Source organism: Prionailurus bengalensis, chromosome A1, assembly GCF_016509475.1.
Source record: "Prionailurus bengalensis isolate Pbe53 chromosome A1, Fcat_Pben_1.1_paternal_pri, whole genome shotgun sequence".
NCBI classification, from domain to species: domain Eukaryota; kingdom Metazoa; phylum Chordata; class Mammalia; order Carnivora; family Felidae; genus Prionailurus; species Prionailurus bengalensis.
In genome coordinates, this window is record NC_057343.1 from 228,101,533 (window position 1) to 228,120,599 (window position 19,067).

The 19,067-nt window shown below is 40.9% G+C and overlaps 1 protein-coding gene across 1 annotated transcript in view; it reads right to left on the bottom strand.

Moving 5' to 3' along the window:
- Window positions 1-19,067, bottom strand: part of FBXL7 (F-box and leucine rich repeat protein 7) — a 394,708-nt gene that overhangs the window by 277,720 nt on the left and 97,921 nt on the right. The window contains exon 2 of the mRNA XM_043600949.1: window positions 13,023-13,112. Within this exon, the coding sequence (XP_043456884.1) occupies window positions 13,023-13,112 (90 nt within the window). The remainder of the gene's footprint in view (window positions 1-13,022; window positions 13,113-19,067) is intronic.

Here is a 19,067-nt window from a genome sequence, read left to right on the forward strand (position 1 = left end):
TTATTTATTTTTATGTTTCTATAATATCTGTGTCTTCATAAGATGAGAGCCTCGGTGTCTGGCTCACCAAGGAGTCCCCACATTCCCCAAGCACAATACCTGGCACTCAGTAATTTTTGATGAGTGAAAATATCACCTGGTAAATGAATACAGAATGAATCGGAATATATGCCATGTATTGGAAACATATTCTATAAATGTACAGAGAAGAGAAAAATTGTGTTGGAAGTACATTCAACTAAAAAAAGTTTTAAGAATGGGAAAGTCTCTTAAAATTGATTATAAAGAACATCATGAAAGCAAGCAATTGCTGCACAGAACGGTGTTGAATGCATATTGGAGTATCTGTGATAAGAAACAGCAAGGTCAATTTTTATCCATAAATCTTAATCAGTTGTGGAAAATTGGAATTATTGAATTGTTGGTCATATCACATTCAACAAAGTTCAAAAAAAAAAACTAGTGAAAGAGACATTTTCAGCTCTTAAAAAAGAAAAAAAAAAGAACCAACTTGAATTCTCTAAAAATTACCTCTTCAACACGGGAAGTTACACACTATTGGAAAACACAAAATAAAAATAATCTATAATTCCATCACTCAGTGATAACCATTCGTAACATCTGGAAACATGTCCCCTCAGTTTTTTTCCTCTTCAAATGCAATCTTATTTGTGGGATTCTATAGGAAATTCTGCTTTATAATATACATTTTTCATAAATAGTTTCCCATATGAAACACTATTTGTGAAGCTGTTTTTGATACCTAAACAGATCTTTGACATATAGATGACTCAATGAAATACTTTACCAATATTTTTACATCACGAACATTAAGAAGCATATATCTACAATAAAAATTGAGACTTTTAAGGTGATTTCCTAGTGTGAAACTTTTACATCAAAGTGTGCACACATATTTTAACGCTCTTGATTGACAAGTATTCGCATTTCCCGGTCATAAGGATAAGAGTGAGCTTGTGAAATAAAATATACCACCTGAAAATTAACAACATACATTAACACATCAACAGCTTCGAGAAGTTCGGCAATAAAAAAGAGACCTGTGTTGAACTTTGCTTAATGAAACGACAAACATATTTGACAATGGAAAGATCTTTCTCTACCCACTAGAGCGTGTACAACCCCACGCAAGCGCTGGTGGCCTTCGTTAGCTTTATGACAACTTCTGTTTTCATGCTCTGAAAGGTTCTTCTACCTTGAGATCGTAAAACCATTCATCTAGGTTTAATTTGAACACTTAAATCTTTCATCCATACAGAATTTATTTTGGCATCAGGAACACATTAGGTTGCCCGTGTTCCTTTTCTTTAAAATGAGAAGCTGATTTTCCCGTTAGGATGTACTGACAAGGCTTATCCCCTTTATTAATTTATAATGCCATCTTTAACAAACCTTAAATTCCCATATATAACCAAGTCTACCCTGAACTCTCTGTTCCATTACACCAAGCTCTACCATACCACACTTCTTAAATGTTTGTAAATGTCTAATATATTTTCATGACACGAAGGAAATGTTACTCTCATTACTCGTTTCCAAAATTTTCCTGGATATCCTCATGTGTACATGTATTCACTCAACAAATGAGTTCAACATACTAAGTAATTCAACATACATACTGTCATATACATGTAATGGAGTTGAATTCAACGTCCACATATGGCAGGTACTTATAGATGCTGGATGCATTCTTCCAGGTAAAGAAAATACAGTTGGGTCACGTTTCAAAAGGAAAATCTTATTTAGAATTATGCCGAATTTATGTAAGCGTGATTTTTCCATACAAACATCTTCCTGTCCCTGAGCAAGGTAGGATATGGAAGCCACAGATAGTGGTTGTGGGTAAGCTGATGACACTAAACCAGCTAATAGGCGCATGGACTCACACTGCATATAATTTTTAAATCTCATCTTCATAACCAAGACTGAAGTAGAGAACGTTATTATTACTGGTTTACAGAGAAGAAAATTAAGGCTAAGCAACTTAGGCCACCCATAAATGGGGAGTAAAAAAAAGTGACAAAATTTTTATCTCACGGCTTTTTCCCCCCTCTCATTCATATTAAATGAAGAGTTCAACCGCCTACTTCATTTTCCAAATATATCCATTACCAGAATTTAGCTCTTTCTAAATCTCTGAAATTGGAATGAAACAATTTCCTAATCTCTGTACTGACCAGTTCCAACCCAGCTAAACAAAACATGAACTTTACAGTTTCCCACCTTCTGTGAAATAGAATATAGCTTGCAGAAGATAGTCTGAGGTCAAGGTTGGCTCTAGGATAATTCTTTTAAAAAAGGGAAAGAACAATATTAGTTTCTCCCTCAGGAATGTTTTTCCTAACATTTCTTTATAACAAATCAGTGAACCCACCCCCACCCAAAAAAAACCCGGACACATTTATTAACTGGCCAATTCAGCCATATTCTGTGCCAATAAAATGAAACTTACTTCTCCAATTTCATCAGTTAAAAAACCACAGGCTCTAATTTGATACCTTGAGATAATCGGGGAGTGAAGAATTGAAATAATTCAACGTATCAAGGTTAAAAAAGATTAAAAAGGGATTTAATAAAATTTAATTGGTTAGGGGGTAAAGAATATTTTTCCTCTGCCCTTGAAATTGCGGTACAGAGGCTGAACAGCTCTAGAATTCTGTATTTCTATGTTTGTCCCATTTGGTGAACTAAAATGTTAAAAAAACTTCCTGATAGAAACTGGTTATTTATAGAGCTAATATTCAATAGACAACAAACCTTGCCTGTTTGTTGGTTTAAAAATGTTGAAACAAGTGAAAACACAGAAACCAGAAATATCTTCTGTTTCATCCTCCTTCTGGAATGTCTATTCTGCTTAAAGAAGTTGTTTGTTTCCTGAACACAAAAGGCAACTAAAAGCCAATGGATGGTAAACATTCCTATGATGTGCCTCAACTTTTCCTAAAAAATAGCATTATTCTCTTTTCTAAAAAGTAACTGTACCTCTCAAAATTACCTTGGATTTGCACAGCTTTTGATGTCATGGTCTTTATGACTACAGTTGGAAAAACTAATCAAGAGGGCTATTCCTTCTTAGATTCTGCATAAGAACCCACTCATTCATTTAATAAACATTTCTCAAATACTTATCGTATGGAAGTCTCTGTGGTAGCCACAGAGCACACAAAGGGGGATAAAACTCAATTCCTTCCTCAGAGGAGTTCAAGCAATTGTAGGAATGACCCTATAGAGCCACCAACTGAAAGCATACACAAAACTCTCACGCGATGGATATCTTGATTGAGCCGTACGTAGCCTATTACTTGTCACTGCTATGGATCAGGCAGGTCTGGGCATATTTGAAGATTTGTTGGGGAGGACCCAATAGAAGTCATATCTTTGACTGCTGAATAGTAGAAAGTCATATCTTTGACTGCTGAATAATAGAAAGTCTTAGTGGCAAATGAAATTTCATACTATGAGGACCTAAGCACGGTGCAGGAATTTAGAACATAAAATATTATAAATTGATAAAATCGATGTGTACTAGAAGCTTAAAAATACATGTTCTCCAGTTCTAACTTTATTAAAAGTGGGCCCACAGCAGAGGAGCCCTTTGCTTTACTCCCAGATTTACATCTTGAGTGTCTTTCGCCATTAAAAACAAAAGACCCATTGGTCATGATTGATCCTGTATCTCAGGCAAGAACAACAACACCAAAAACTGGGCCTGCACCATTCCTCATGGCCAGAAAGCAAGGGTGGTCTTACAGCCTGAAGGACAGTGCTGGAAGGACAAAGGAGATGCTTCAAGGTTTCCCATAGAAGAAGCTATAAAAAAAAAATCAAACATCAAGCAGAGAGTAATAATTATTAATAATTGGAACAATGTGAGCTCATAATCGGACTTAAAAGAGAAAAGTTAATTATCAATTCTGTAAGTAAATATGTTATATAAAATAGCATTATCCACAACAGAATATAAGCATAATAGAATGCTTAAATGTGTACAAATTATCATAGTAAGGGTGTGTTAACTGATGGATTCTTCATCAGTGGGCATTTGCCGTATCGGCATAAGTCAAGGGACTCCAAGAAAGGCCAGTCTCACAATTCAGCCCTCCACTGATTTCTATAGAAAATCCACTCCCTCCGAGCACTGTGTGAGTTTGGCAAAGCCCCACCATCCCTCCTTCCCATCCATCTCCTCTTTGATCTGCCAGATACCCACCGTGTCCCCTTCCTTTGCAGCTCAAAATCTCTCCACCGTGCAGAGAAATCTGGTTTTCTGAAGCCCGCATCAGGAAATTCACATGTTCAAACACATACAGTTATTTGGAAGAACAAGTGTCCTTCGGGATAGCAGGCAGCCCGCCCCACCTAGGAAGGCGGTAGTGGTGATAAGCAAAAGTATCCTAGTTACATTTATAATTATAAATTATATTACTATCTGCTTCCCACACACTGCACTCCTTCTAACAATTCCTCAATCACCTCTTAATGATCACGAACAATACCTAAGCTACTTGTATATCATTCCCTCCAAAATGGGGATTTTCTACGTTTTATAAATATGTAGGATATAAAGGAACACACTTTACAGCTAAAGTGCTTTTCTCTCATTATTTGTTAATCAGCCTAACAGCCTTGGGAAGCCTGGGACTTCCTGAGGAAGTTAGTTTATCCTCAGGAAGTTATTTCCTAGTCAAAGAGGAAATAAACAGACGTGTTAACCTGAGCTTTAAGGTCAGACTGTGTCCAGGACTGCGAAAGGCAAATATTTCCAATGTCGGGTTATTCTTTCTGAAACATTGCTCCCCACCCCCTTCCATATGCCCTTTTTTGCCTTACACGAGCCCAGAAGTCAGCCTTGTAGTGTAAAACCCTCCAAAGAGCCCAAAGAAAAGTGGTGGGTACAAAATGTCATAGAACGGTGGCCTATTTGTCATTGACACTTCCAATTATACGGTATCCATCGAAAACCTAGTACAAAGAATGTGCAGCCACCCCGTAAATAACTATTTTAGTGAAAGACTGGATGGTCAAAGCACTTTGGGAACATACTCAATGCTGTCAGGGAGAGGGCTCTTTAGAACAAGCCCTATTTTTTCCCCACATGAACCCAGATGGCTTTTTTCCAACTCCCGACTGCGTTACACGCTATGCGATATGTTCCTCTCCACCCTTCTATCTTCTTGTCCACGCAGGAGAAGCCAAATCCCCAGCTGCCATGACACCTTTCCCAGTTACTCCAACCCATGCCTCTCTCCCTTCCTCCCCAACTACAGCACTTTTCAGGCCACTTCTCAGGACACAATCCTACACCACCTACACCAATTACGATTGAACCGATGCAAAGGGTTTATCCCACCAGTAATCACTAAGGTTCTGGCAGCAGTGGGTCTCGCCATGAAATCAAATTCCTCCTGGAGCCAAAGACGTAACAGCAATACTTTGGAAGACGCCTGTTTAAGGCAATAGACAATGAAGGGAATTCAGTAGCTGCAGGGTAGATGCCCCACCCGAATCCATTAAATGAAACCCAAAATTAGTTTTGAAAATTCTTCAGGGAGAAACAAACACATCTGAGGGTAGGAATCATTCTCTGTGCCACCAACTTGTGACTGACACACATTTTGAATTCTCCCAAGTGCCTAAACAAATGTATTTAAATCTAGATTACATCCTTTAATAAATTGCCATTGAACTAAATAACTGAGATTACAGATAAGAGAACTTAGATACGATCCAAGCCGTCATTACAAATACACTTAGTTGTATTCAGATGAACCAGAATGTCTATGACTGAAACATATCGGTTATGTATTGAGTTTTGTTTGGTTTGGGTTTTTTTGCAAATGACAGAATGTAGGTGACAGAAAAACACAGAATAATTTTACACATGGGATTAGAATGCTAAAGATCTAATGTTTCCTCTCCTAACTCTACATAAAGGCACTGGCAGACTCTGGATGTCTCAATTAAGTATTACTTTAAGATGTCCTTAAACACACACACACACACACACACACACACACACACACACACACAGAAACCTAATTTCCTTTTGAGACTATTAAATGACATTTTTGCCATTCTGGATGATTCATTTTGGAAGATAATTCCCTTAAGAAATTAAACTTAGTTCTCGAGTCTGAGATGGTATTTAGGATTTCATTGTACATTTTTAGGCTTACGTAACAATTTGATGGATACCAAGCTGATGAGTTTTCCACTGCTTAAACTTATCCTCAAGTGCAAATTTGACTTCTGTATTAAATCGGGCACACTGAATCTATAATATGCTCAAATCACCCAGTGTAATTGGTGCAGTTTTTCAAAATTCACCTACCTTACGAGTAGGCAGTAGTTATTAAACAATGGAGGAAAGTTGGTCATGAAACAGTGAGTTGCTAATTTAATTACCCAAACATGTTAAACTTCAACGGCTAAAGCCCTGTCAGGTATACCTAAATGATGCTGAAATTTTCAGAAATAGTTAGGTTTGAAATTTAATTTTTAAAGGCAAAACAAATCCTCATAATAATGAGTCATCACCTTCTTCATACATGGAGTAAAAGCTACTAATACCACATTTCTCATTTTGGAATCTCTCCCTCCCGTAAGGTCCCCCAACCACCATCCCAGTTTGAAGACGTGTCATTTTAGAACTATTTTGAAAGAGACTTTTTCTATGCCATTTTCTTTCTCCACTTCTTTATTCTTTACTCCTCTTCCTGCATTATATGTTTTTACTTTATTTTCTCTTGTGTCATGGATGGAGTTTCATTTGATTATGCCGGCTTCAAGGCATAATTCCAGTCTTCCAAGGCACATGCTCTAAGATTGGTATCTTTCACCTGTGTATATTTCCAATTAAGGACTATATGGCTCAGGTTTTTTTTATTGTTTTTTAATGTTTTATTTATTTTTGACACAGAGAGAGACAGAGCATGAGCAGGGGAGGGGCAGAGAGAGAGGGAGACACAGAATCTAAAACAGGCTCCAGGCTCTGAGCTGTCAGCACAGAGCCCGACGCGGGGCTCGAACTCACAGACTGCGAGATCATGACCTGAGCTGAAGTCGGACGCTTAACCGACCAAGCCACCCAGGCGGGATACATGGCTCACTTTTAAAGTAACAAGAAGCAACGTGACTAGTCAGTACTTTTACATTATATGCACTACAGATCCTATGTCATGAATTATTTAAATCTCACTTTCAAACCCTATGTCTGTCTGATGCAGTGTGTTAAGGACACAGTTACGATAACCTGCAAATTAACCCTTCAACAGTTTAATACAAAGACAGCTTGGAATATTAACTCTTGCTTTCAACAACCAAGCATTTAAAGTAAATGTCTAGACGACACACAGGCCACAAAAGGGTTTCCATGTATAATATTGACAATCTAGACACAATCGTGGATTCGCATTTCAAAAGGTACGTCTCATGAGGACTTTCAAAGCATATTTTGATATAAATTCATAAAAATGATCAGCATGAAATTCTTGGTAATTCTACATGACAATTATAAAACAAGCGTTAAAAATAAATCTTATTCAGAACCGAGTGCTTATAACCATCTTCGTCTTTTACTAAATTTCCATGACTCTGGGCCACACTGACCCCTTCCCAGTCCCCCTGTCGTCATCTGCCAAATGAAAACCTTTCTATCCCATTCTCAAGAGTGATGTGACAATGGAGCAGTTGAATAATGATGTGCATGAAGGCAGCTGTTCATCATGAAGTAATATGTGTCCCAACAATGTTTGCTGAATTTGTTGGATGGGCAAAAAGGCTTTTAGGGAAATGGAATCTACCTTGAATTAAAAGCATCATCTTTCTCTTTCTCAGTGACTCAGGTGAATTTCGTTTGAGAAGTACACTCAAGTAGAAAGAAGATGATATAAGGAAGACAAAGAGAATAAAACAAAGCCAGATTCCTGGGCATTTTCAAACTACCTCCACTTAGCACTGGTCTAATTTGGGCACTGAAAACATGTTAACCCATGACTGTATAAATAAACTGGTGATTTTAGGTACCGTGGAAAGAAGAGCACCACAAATCCTTGATATATCGACTCATTTCACGCACAGCTCAAAAGAAACATTTTAAAATTAATTTCCTCCAGGGAGTTAATTAAACGGGCAACTTCACAAAACGATATTAGGTAAATGTTTTTTGAAACGCTATTTTATAACCAGGAAGTAACTTAAAGGTAGTGTTTCCATCTCCAGGTGAGAAGCCAACCTACGCAAGTAGCTTGAGATCCTTTTGCCCCTTCAAGGAGGTCCTCTCCTCCTACTGGAAGTACCCGTCTATGTGAACTCCATCTTTCTCAAACTCTTTTGAACAGCCTGCCTCAGCTCTGCCACCAGCTCGAGATGGGTAGAGGACAGGAGACGCACAAAACAGAATTGAATAGCTTCACGCTTAGAAGGCAGCAACTTCTTTAAAGGTTAGGCTTTTTCCTGATTTGACCATCTCTCACCAAAACAATACTGGGTCAAACTCCTGCTCCACAATTTATTAGGTGTGTAATATTGAGCAAATCTCTTTATTTCTCTGTGCCGCAGGGATTTCTTTGTAAAACAAGTGTATTAGATCAGAAAACTGCCAAAGCTTTGTAGCTCTAAAAATCCTATGATTCCACATTTGGCTGGCTTGATCACGACATTTATAAGCCATCGCACCTATAAATTGTGTTGTCAGTGAGTTCAATATCTGAACTGGAATATCTTTAGAGAGCAGCTGGAGGAAGCTGGCTCTTCCTCAGCCAATTACATTTGGCCTTTGAACTAAACTGTGTCACCTTCCTCCAGCTCAAGAGATGTCTGAGTTGTTGAGAGGCCGCCATTAAAGCCACACAGTCATAACCCTGTTCTGAGAAAGAAGCCCCAGCTCAGCTTACTATTCCTAGGAAGCTTCTTCACCATCCATGTGTGTTTTTCCAGCCATGGGCTGGATGTGGCTTTCATAGCTGAAAGTCAAAGGCCATGGCCTCCAGTACAAAAGAGAACACCCGTGGATGAGAAAGACTGGAGGAAAAAAAAAGTATAAGAGAAAGAATAGCAACACAACTGGAAAGAATTAAGCTGTGGCTTACGAAGCTGGAATGCAGATTTTGTTGGGAAAAATGGAACGTTTCCAGCTTTCTACACTTGAACCCAAACCCCCTACAGTGTCAGGAAATCAGGAACTTAAACTGTCACATGAAATATAATGGGCTTTAAAGAAGGCCTATACCATTTATCAAGGAGAAAGCACTGCAGGCTGCCAATTCCTTAATAGGGGTGTGGCTTTAGAATCACAAAGTTAAAATGCACGAAGCTTTCGCAAGAGATTTTGGAACGGAAGGCTACCACTTAGGTAAAAAATACCACTGTCTGTTGGATTGAAACCAAATTGTATCACCATCTGTGCCCATCATGCATAGGAGAGAAGCCTTATGACCCAAAGTGAATGAGTGGGAACAACAGATAGACAGCAAGGACATAAGTCCTTACACTGATTAGAGTCAGTAAATGTGACCGATGTCTCAACCATTAGGCTTGGTGGCTCAAAACATAAATCTAAGCTAAAGTTAGAGACTCTCCAGGAAAAGCTTAAAAAAAAAAAAAAGGTTTTGAGAAACTTGTGGGTCTATCATCTCTCATGTCTTGCAGAACTTTCCAGGAGAGTATGTTCTCTGAGGAGTCCACTCTGACCAGACACCACGCTCTGGGCTGTGAACACTACTCGTCCAGGGACTCCTCATGATGCTTTCAGGGCTGTTCTGGCCCCAAGGCCAGAGCATCTCAGGAGAAGCTTTCGGCCAGCAGCCCTGCACTTTGGATGGCCAAGACCCATGCTCCTAAGGGGTCTTCTCAGCCCTGTTCCGGACTTCTTCCCAGAGGTGGGAGGCAGCATTTTTCAAAGAATAGTTCGTGATGATTTAGATGGCAGTCTTCAGGTCACGCAGAAGCCACAACTCCCAACTCCCCTGTCATGTGTATGCTTCAGCGAGTTTTAGAAATGTACCGTGCTGTGCAACTTGCACCACGATCCAATTTTAGAACCCTGTCATCTCCCTAGTAAGTTCCTCGTGTCTGTCACAGTCAGTGACCATCTCTACCACCAGCCCCAGGGAAGCGCATGTTATGTGAGTGCCCTTCCCTCTCCTCAGCTCCCATGTCCTCAGTTCATGTGCCAACAGGCATCGCATGGGTTACCTACACGCTTCCCAGTAAGAGACCATGACTCTGCTGTCCGCCGTCTGGTGGAGGCTGGGCACAAAGGCGCCTGTGCGTGCACACGCTCCACGCTGGCCGGGAAATTGACGTGATACCTTCCCCATCCAGCCCAACAGGGAAAGGTCCAGCTCTGCTCCAAAAGGCTTCCAACCCAGCTATTACCGGTGTGGCCACGGCTTTCAAAGGCTGCAGGAAAACTGAATACGGTCCTTCACCACATCCCCCATTTTTATAAATCGCTATCACTCAGACCTTGAAACCGATGATCCTGCCTGTGTTTCTTGAAGAGGATATCGGGAAATCCAGAGGGAAAACAATCTTAAGAGGATCAACCGTGGGAGAAAATGACGATAGTCAAACCGCTTCTGGAAAGCCAGTTACACCACTCACCCAATATTAACAAGACAGGTTAAACACAGTTCTCGAAACGGTGGGAAGAGAAGCAGAGAAGCATTTTTTAACTGGCTCCTCTGTGGCACATGGAAGACACTGGCGTCCAGTCTCTGTCTCTTTGCCAGCACACCGTACACCGTGGTCACCAGGTGCTTTCTAGTAGGAGCAAACATGTGTACGACTGGCAAAATCCACTCTGGAGGTCACAGAAGGTGACACCCTAATCCTGAGAGGTGGATCAGGATTCTGTCACCCGCGCTTTGAGAAAATTAGCATTACTGTCGTGCTCCCGTCTTGAAAAACCAGGCTGATAGTGAGACCGTTCTGCAGCAAACCTCCCTACGATGCATTTTAATTGTAAATGATACACACCCATGCCGAATTCATTTTAAAATCCGTTTTTGTTTCATTGATTAAAAAACAGTAGCAAAATGGATTCATACATAGAAATACTAAAAAACACTTAATTTTGCGGACATGCAAAAAAAAAAAAAAAATGGACAGCATCTCTCATAGGGATGGGGTCCAGTCACTTAAGAGCTGGAAAAAACAGTGGTATTAATTTAGCTCCATTGCTAAAAATGATTTCACCTGAACATTGAATTTTCCCATTTTTCTCCTGAATTTACTCTCAGAATGGTAGAAAATGCATTGTGACAAAAATATATAAAACACTGGCTGGGCCTGCATCAAAAGAATCTTCCTAAGGAAAAGGCAGAATAAAATGAAAATTTTAAATCCCTGTGGAGTCGGGGGTTTTTTTGAAGCATAAAAAGCAGACATTTTTAATGCAGGAAGCCCCACAGTCCCTTCCCCCAACCCTTTCACCAATGTCCATACAGTTTTGTATTTTCCATTTTTTGAAAAGAGAAAAGAGTAATACAAGAACTTAAATCTGGAGACAGAAACACACAGGGATTATCAACGTAAAGTCTTAACTTTCTATTTTCACAGCCACTCAAATTAGCCAAACTATGACTATGACAAAATTAACTGTAATCACGATGGAAAGAAGTGATCACCTTACAAAACGTACATTTTTGATTACAGAAGACCGTAAATCAGTTATGTTGAAGTGATTTCCACTCGGGTTCCTAAGAACGGAGGCCTCAAAAGCAAATGGCTAGAATCAATTTACTTGACTTGCCCATTACCTTAATTGAATTTCAAGAATGACCTAATGCTCGTATTTGAATTAACAGGCAGAAAATTAAAATTGGATTTCTACCTGGTGCTTCGCTGCTCTGAGAAGAACACCCCACTCTGTTCGCCTTACCATGTTGGTAACACAACGCTAAGGCATTTAAACACCAGGGAATATAACCCGTTATAAAATCTCTTTATACATCAGCCATTTGAAACACAGCAAGTCAAAGAATACCCAAAGAGGAGACACGCACAGCAGAGACCAGCCATCATCGTTCATGCACACGCTGTCATACAGGAGCAACCAACATCAGGTCAAGGGTACGCTTCCCAATATTGCAAGCAGCTTAAATGAAGCCTCCAAACAAAGCCTGGAAATGTACTCCCACACACCCTGCATGCACACTTCAAGGAAGCAGGCTGCACACCCTGTCATGAAAATCAGCCGACACCTCACAGATGTCTTACACTGGACCTGCGTTCAACAATTAATTTAGAAAGAACTCTTCTTCAGAAAAAAAAAAAAAAACTCACTTAATTGTGTTTCACATTAAAATAAAAACAACTAATTCCATAACTGGGTCGACCAGCCACTAACTAACTACCACAGAAACAGTCATTTCCACACCCAAGTAATGACACAAAAGCTTCCGACTACGCAAAGCAATTAATTCCAACATCTGTTACTACATATAGTGAAATTCTGTATCAAGACCATCAGTGGACCGAATCTTTGTCCTGAGAGGCAGGACTTTCCACTTATTCTTTACGTAATCAAACAAATCTCTTTTCCTACTTCCAAATATTGGTTAGTTCAAATTCTACAAATCACATGATCGTGACCTTCCGTTGCCAAAATCCTGAATTCCGAGTGTGCCTATTTTGAAAGCTCTTCCAGGAACTTTCAACTACAGCACAAGAATTTGACAATCCTAGTGGTTTCCACGCTGAAAAACAGGATCTATAACGTCACGGAGGCTCGCCCAAAGTGAACCTATTATATATTCACAAAATAACAGCACTGCCTTAGAATTGAGACACTTAAATCCTATCAAAACCCCTTTATCGGGCAGCAGCAGCAAAGCAGCAAAAAACAAACTCGAGAAACCCTCCGCCTTCTCATTTTTAAGAATCTCATATGCTCCCACTCGGTAGAACAGAACTGAGACTCACACATTTTATTTGTCTTCCAAAAATAGCCAGCACTGTGAACACAGGGAGAGAGATAATGAAGACCAGATGCCTACCTTCACTGGTAGCCACATTCTTCTGGGCTTGGGTCGGCGTGTGATCTGTACTTGAACTCACGTCGGATGAGATGCTTGAGCTGCCTTTGCCTGGAGAAAACAGGAATGAGCAGCTTTTGAGTTTTGTGATTTCAGAACCGGACCATGCCTTCTACTCTGTCCCATACCAAGCCATATCACTTGTTTCCAAGAAAGGAGCCATAATACCAAGTATGGAGTTTATTAGGTTTCCTGCCTTATGCATTAAATATCTGACCCGTGTAAGAGTGGAACTAAAGCCCCATTATAATATGGCTTGACTGTAAACTCAGACAAGATTATAAAACATATGATAACGTAATTTCATTTTGGCATGCACGTGAATAAGTAAGGACATGTGGGAAACACATCCACGGCATTAATTTTTTATTTGCAACTATAAACTATACATTTCCCAGCAAAGGACAAAAGCACATCTAAGAATGAGGCATTACTCAAACAGTAAGAGCCTGCTAGCTCCAAATAGTTGTGGCATCTTTTCTTTTTATGTTTATTTATTTTCGAGAGCAAGAGAGACAGAGCACAAGCAGGGGGAGGGGCAGAGAGAGGGAGACCCAGAATCTGCAGAAGACTCCAGGCGCTGAGCTGTCAGCACAGAGCCCGAGGCGGGGCTCGAACTCACCAACTGTGAGATCATGACCTGGGCCGAAGTCAGACGCTTAACCGACTGAGTCACCCAGGCGCCCCTATTCTTCTAACTTTTAAAATAAACATATACATTAATAGTGCTAAACATTCTCAAGATGTCACACGGAAGTCTGAAAATACGAAGCTGGCTCACGGCCTCATGAAGGAAGTGCCAGTGGCTGGCAGTGAGCAGAAGTCTAAGATAACTCGCGTGGTACCTGCTACAGACGGAACGTGTCCGACCGCCCCCCCCCCCACCAATTCATCTTAAAACCTAACCCCCAATGGGATGGTATTAGGAGATGGGACCTTTCGAAGGGTATTAGATCATGAGGGTGGAGCCCTCATGAATGAGACTAAAAGAGACGCCAGACATCTCCCTTGGTCTTTCCATGTTATGACGACACTGGAGAAAGACAGGCATCTGTGAACCAGACACTTCGATCTTGGGCTTTTCAGCCACCAGGGCTGTAAGAACTAAAGTTCTGTTGTTATAAGCCACTAGTCTATGGTATTTTTTAAATAAAATGTGTTTGTTTGTTTATGTATTTATTTATTTATTTTGAGAGAGAGAGAGAGAGAGAGAGAGAGAGAGAGAGAGACAGCAGAAGCAGGAGAGGGACAGAGAGAGGGGGGCAGAGAATCCCAAGCAGGCTCCCCACTGTCAGTGCGGAGTCTGATGCGGGGCTCAAACTGATCAACCATGAGACCACGACCTGAGCTGAAATCAAGACTCAGGGCTCCAACCCATGAGCCTTGAGATCATGACCCAAGACAAAATCAAGAGTCGGAAGCTTAATAGACTGAGCCACCCAGGCGCCCCTATGGTATTTTGTTGTAGCAACTTCAACAGGCTAAGTTAGCTGGTGCTCATGGCATGTCCTTAGTAATCTGTTCCCTCGAGCGTGGGTAGAACCTGTAACCTCTAAGCAACAAATATGGTAAATATGAGGGGGTGTTGAAGATGCAATTAAATCCCCCAATCACTTGGCTTTGATCAAAAGGGAGATCATCCTGGGTGGGCCTGGCCTAAATAGGTAAGCTCTTTCCAAGAGTCTAGAGGAAAGAGACCCTGCCCATTGGCCCCAAAGAAGCAAGCAGCTGTGAGTTCTACCGCTGCAAGGGAAACGAATTCGGCCAACACCTGCATGAGCATGGAAGAGACCCCAAGCCTCAGAGGAGCCACAGCCCTGGCCAATGTCTTGACTACATCTCTGTGACATCCTGAACAAAGCTCCCAGCAGATCCTGGCCCAGAATTCCATCCCCAGGGAACTGTCGGATAATAGATGTATCCTGTGTTCCGCTGCTCTGAAGTTTGTGGTGACTTGTCACACGGCGATAGAAAACTAATATAATGACCATCCAATTCTATCACAAATGCGCTCTTCTCGCTTAGCAAGTTAGGATCAAAACCCTTACATGCAACTGAGAAACACATTCCCTGCGCAGTGATACGTGCCCTAGTTTCGTGGAGTGCAGTCACATCTAAAAACAGAGTAGAAAGCACAAAGGCACTTCAACTTAGGAGCTTCGGGGATTTGCTTGTGAATGTTGAGAATACTGGAACAAGCCAAGTTCATGGGTGATATCACCTGAGCAGGGAAGTGAAAAGGCTGTTGTCTCCTTTCAGCACTGCCCGTTGTTCACTGTGACTCCTGACTCTGAAACAAGTCTGTCATTCCAGTTGTCCCGGCCCATTTCCCATCTTCCACGCTCAGAGTTAGCCAAGGTGACGCATAACTAACTCTCCATGAGTTTGTGTCTAGCCCAATTTTGTGGCCTGGCAGTGGTCGCCATTTATCTGCCACGGTCCACCTTTGGACAGGGTTGACACGTTGGGTGGGGTGTGTAGTTTGAAGCCTGCCGACCTGCTCTCTGACCTCAGTCAGCCCCTACTCGTTTTTGACCTTGGCCACTCATTTCTCCTCCAGGAGGCTCAGTGTCCACATGTGGTAGGAGAGATGGGTGGACTGATTCCCAGCAGCTTGGATAATCTGTGATCCTAGGAGTCCCTCACAGTGCTTCTTAAACCCGAGCAATGCCAACACTCCCTTTGATACGGCAAAAAGCATTATTGCCCACCACTGATGGAGACTTACATTATTTTTAGTATACTGGTATTTAGCAATGCACAAATGGAAAGCTAGAAATAAACTCCATACGCTCTAACCCTGATTCAACAATGAGACCAAAACAAAGTAACACATTGAACACAAAAACAAGAAAGCCCATAAAATTCAAATTACAGCATTAATTTCACGTCGCAGATGATGTTATTTTGCAGAGGTTAAATTGCCTTTCAAAATGTTAACACAGTACCGGCTGCGAAAGCGAATGTTCTCTGGGTTAGGGCATGTCCGTGCTCCCCCTGGCCCGTGTGAGGGCTCAGCTGAGCACCACTTTCCTCCATCCAGAATCGGGAGTCCTCCCTCCCAGAGCAGGAAGACAGGTCACTGGGCCTTCACTCCGTCTCTTTTACTCATGATCTTTAAGTCTTCTCCTCTTTTATTCCTTACTGGCCCCTAGGCATTGAAATAGAACGCCTATCTTAAAAGATAGGCATAAACTTGGACAATGAAATCCTGTGGCAGGACTCATCCATAAAGGGGAACCAGGATACAACGACTTATTATTTTCATGCCTGTCATCAAAACGAAAGCCCAAAGCAAAATAAATTCTAGAGGAAATTCTCAGACAGGTCTGAAAACAGAATGCAGACCCCCTCAGGGGACCACAAACTCCAATTTGAGAAATGTTGGTCTATGAAGAATGGGAAGAGGCTAAGAAAACAAATAATATTATCAATGATATTAATAATAACAGCTATGTATACTGTGCTGTGTAGCCTAGTAAATACTTTCTTCATCACATATTGACTGTGCCCTGCGGCTATGTTTTGCAATCACTTTTTCATTACTGCCCTCCCTCCCAAGGAACCTTGTTAGACATTTCTCCCAAGTACCCCAAAAGATATTGTAATACCACCAATATACTGTATATGTTATGCACTGCGTATACACCTCTGCTTTTTACATTAAATGGGGTTCTCCCCCCCCCCCGCATCAAGAACCATTTTTTGTCCCTTTGAGAATATATGTCCGTTGACAGTAAAAAACACTGAGTATTTAACAAATTAACTAATTAAGGAAAGCAAGATCATAGAGAAATGCAGTCCATTCTTGTTATTCATGGTAGTTATGTTCTATAAAGCCACCCCAAACCATGCAATGACAAGAGTGGATCATTGCTTCTAGGGGAAAGACAGGGTTAGCTTTCTGCCAGCTGCTGGACACAACATTTTTGTCCGCCCGTCAACACATACCCTTGTTTCATGTGTGTTTCTATTTAAAGACACCTTATACTGTTGATTGATTCGCACTGAACTTGAGGCCAACAGAGCTATACCTCAAGCTTAAGTGAACCTTATCTAATAATGCATGTGAGACACCTCCCAACCTTCTCACACCTTAGAGACACCTTAGAGAACGTTAGACAGCTCTTCAGCATGACGCTTAAAGGCCACCTTAGAGAGTGAAACCACCGAAGAAATGCACACAAATCGAAAAACGTGGTGGTCAATAAGGCTGCAAAAAGGACATTTAGTCACAGCAGAAGAGCCAAAACAAGAAGACAGGCATCACCTTGTTCATCCCCAGCTGGGGACATGCACGTTGGGAGACTCAGATTTTCCTCACTCTGTTCATGTCCGCAAATGACCACGAAAACATGTATTGGTTTGGGGGTTACAAATAAATTTCAGCAAATACACAAATTTGCAAATTATGGAATTCTCAAATAGTGAGCATCAACTTATATAATCTTGTATTAAATATGGTTTTGCAGCTTTCATGTGGACCGGAGGGAGTATAGTCTGTAAATGACAAATCTCATATGTGGATCTGTAATTTACTGGTCTGAGGATTCAATAAAAATAACCCAGAAACAGCACTTAGGAAATACTCCACGAATCTTAGAATAAGTTCATATTTTTGGATGCTATTAATATGCTCTTTGTTTCTACCCTGCTTCTGGAAACATAACCATCTCCCCAGTGAGTTCAGGAAAAAGGTGTATGTTTCGGGGTGGGAAACTTATAACAGAAATGTTACAGGAGGAACTCAAGAAGGAATGGACGAGGTCGTATGTGTCAAAAACAGGAATTGGAAGGATAACAATGTTCTTGCAAGCCAAGCTATGGCCTTAGAAAGATCACCCTACATTTCTTACCTTCAGACAATGTTTGGTTGAATAACTGCTGTCTACACCTTGGCCAAGTTGACACATAAAACTGTCCATCAGTGTCAGACCACAAGAGTTTTAATTCCATATCTACCAGTTCCAAGCAACGTGTCCAGGAGAAAATCTCTCTAATTCTCTAACATTCATTGTCTTTATCCATAAAGTGGGGATAAATGCAAACAAAAAAACACTACCCGTTTCCTCTATAAATGGGGGATTGTATCCACCCTTCAGTGTTTGGGGACGTTGCTAGGAGGAATAAATGGGATCCGGCTGGTAAAGCATTCGATCATGCCCATGGCTGTCAAGAGCCCACCCTGTGATTGTTTAGTACTGACCCATTTATTACAGCCTAATTTGTATCAGGAAACAGGAAATGAAATTTAAAACACTAATTATTATTACACCATTACATGGATATATAGTAGTAAATAAATATTACACATGCATGTAAATGAAATTATACATACTTTATATAGCTGGCGAAAATCCCTCTGGTATGAGCAAAGCCGATAATTCTGCTATCTGACTGCTTTATGTAACTACATGAAAGTCTGTGTATTTGATCAATGGCCAAAACCCTCATTAGGGGTTATGAGCATATCAGAACTACGCCTGTTAGACTTGGTAAAGAACCATGTTACGCTTTATTAAATGTCCTCCCAATTGGGCTAAAGGCCCCAAAATGAGGATAGTTGAACCAACAACTAGGTATCAGATACAAATACACACCAAAGCAAGTGAAAACTAACTAGTGTGCTGATGTTGGTCGATGTTATTTGTACCAGATTAACATACATACATATAATTCTCAATCACAGTGTAGCGAAACTAGTCAGCTGATTGATTACCCCGGTCAGTTGGGACACACTGTTAATCCGGGGATGTTAGCAGAAGAAAGTGCTGGTCCTCTATTCCAGCCATGCTGTGAGAGCGTGCCAGGTTTTCCACAGTGTTTGAGGAGAAAGACCATGTTCATTAAATGGGGATCCTCTCATAGAGAACGATTTTAAATCTCTTAAAGTTCCCATGTGTAAAACCTGCAAAACTAAGTCTCTTCTCTCTTTTCCTTCCCAGTGCCCAGGCTGAGTTTGTAAATGCAGGTATTTAAAACAAGACAGTCAGACATGCCACTGTC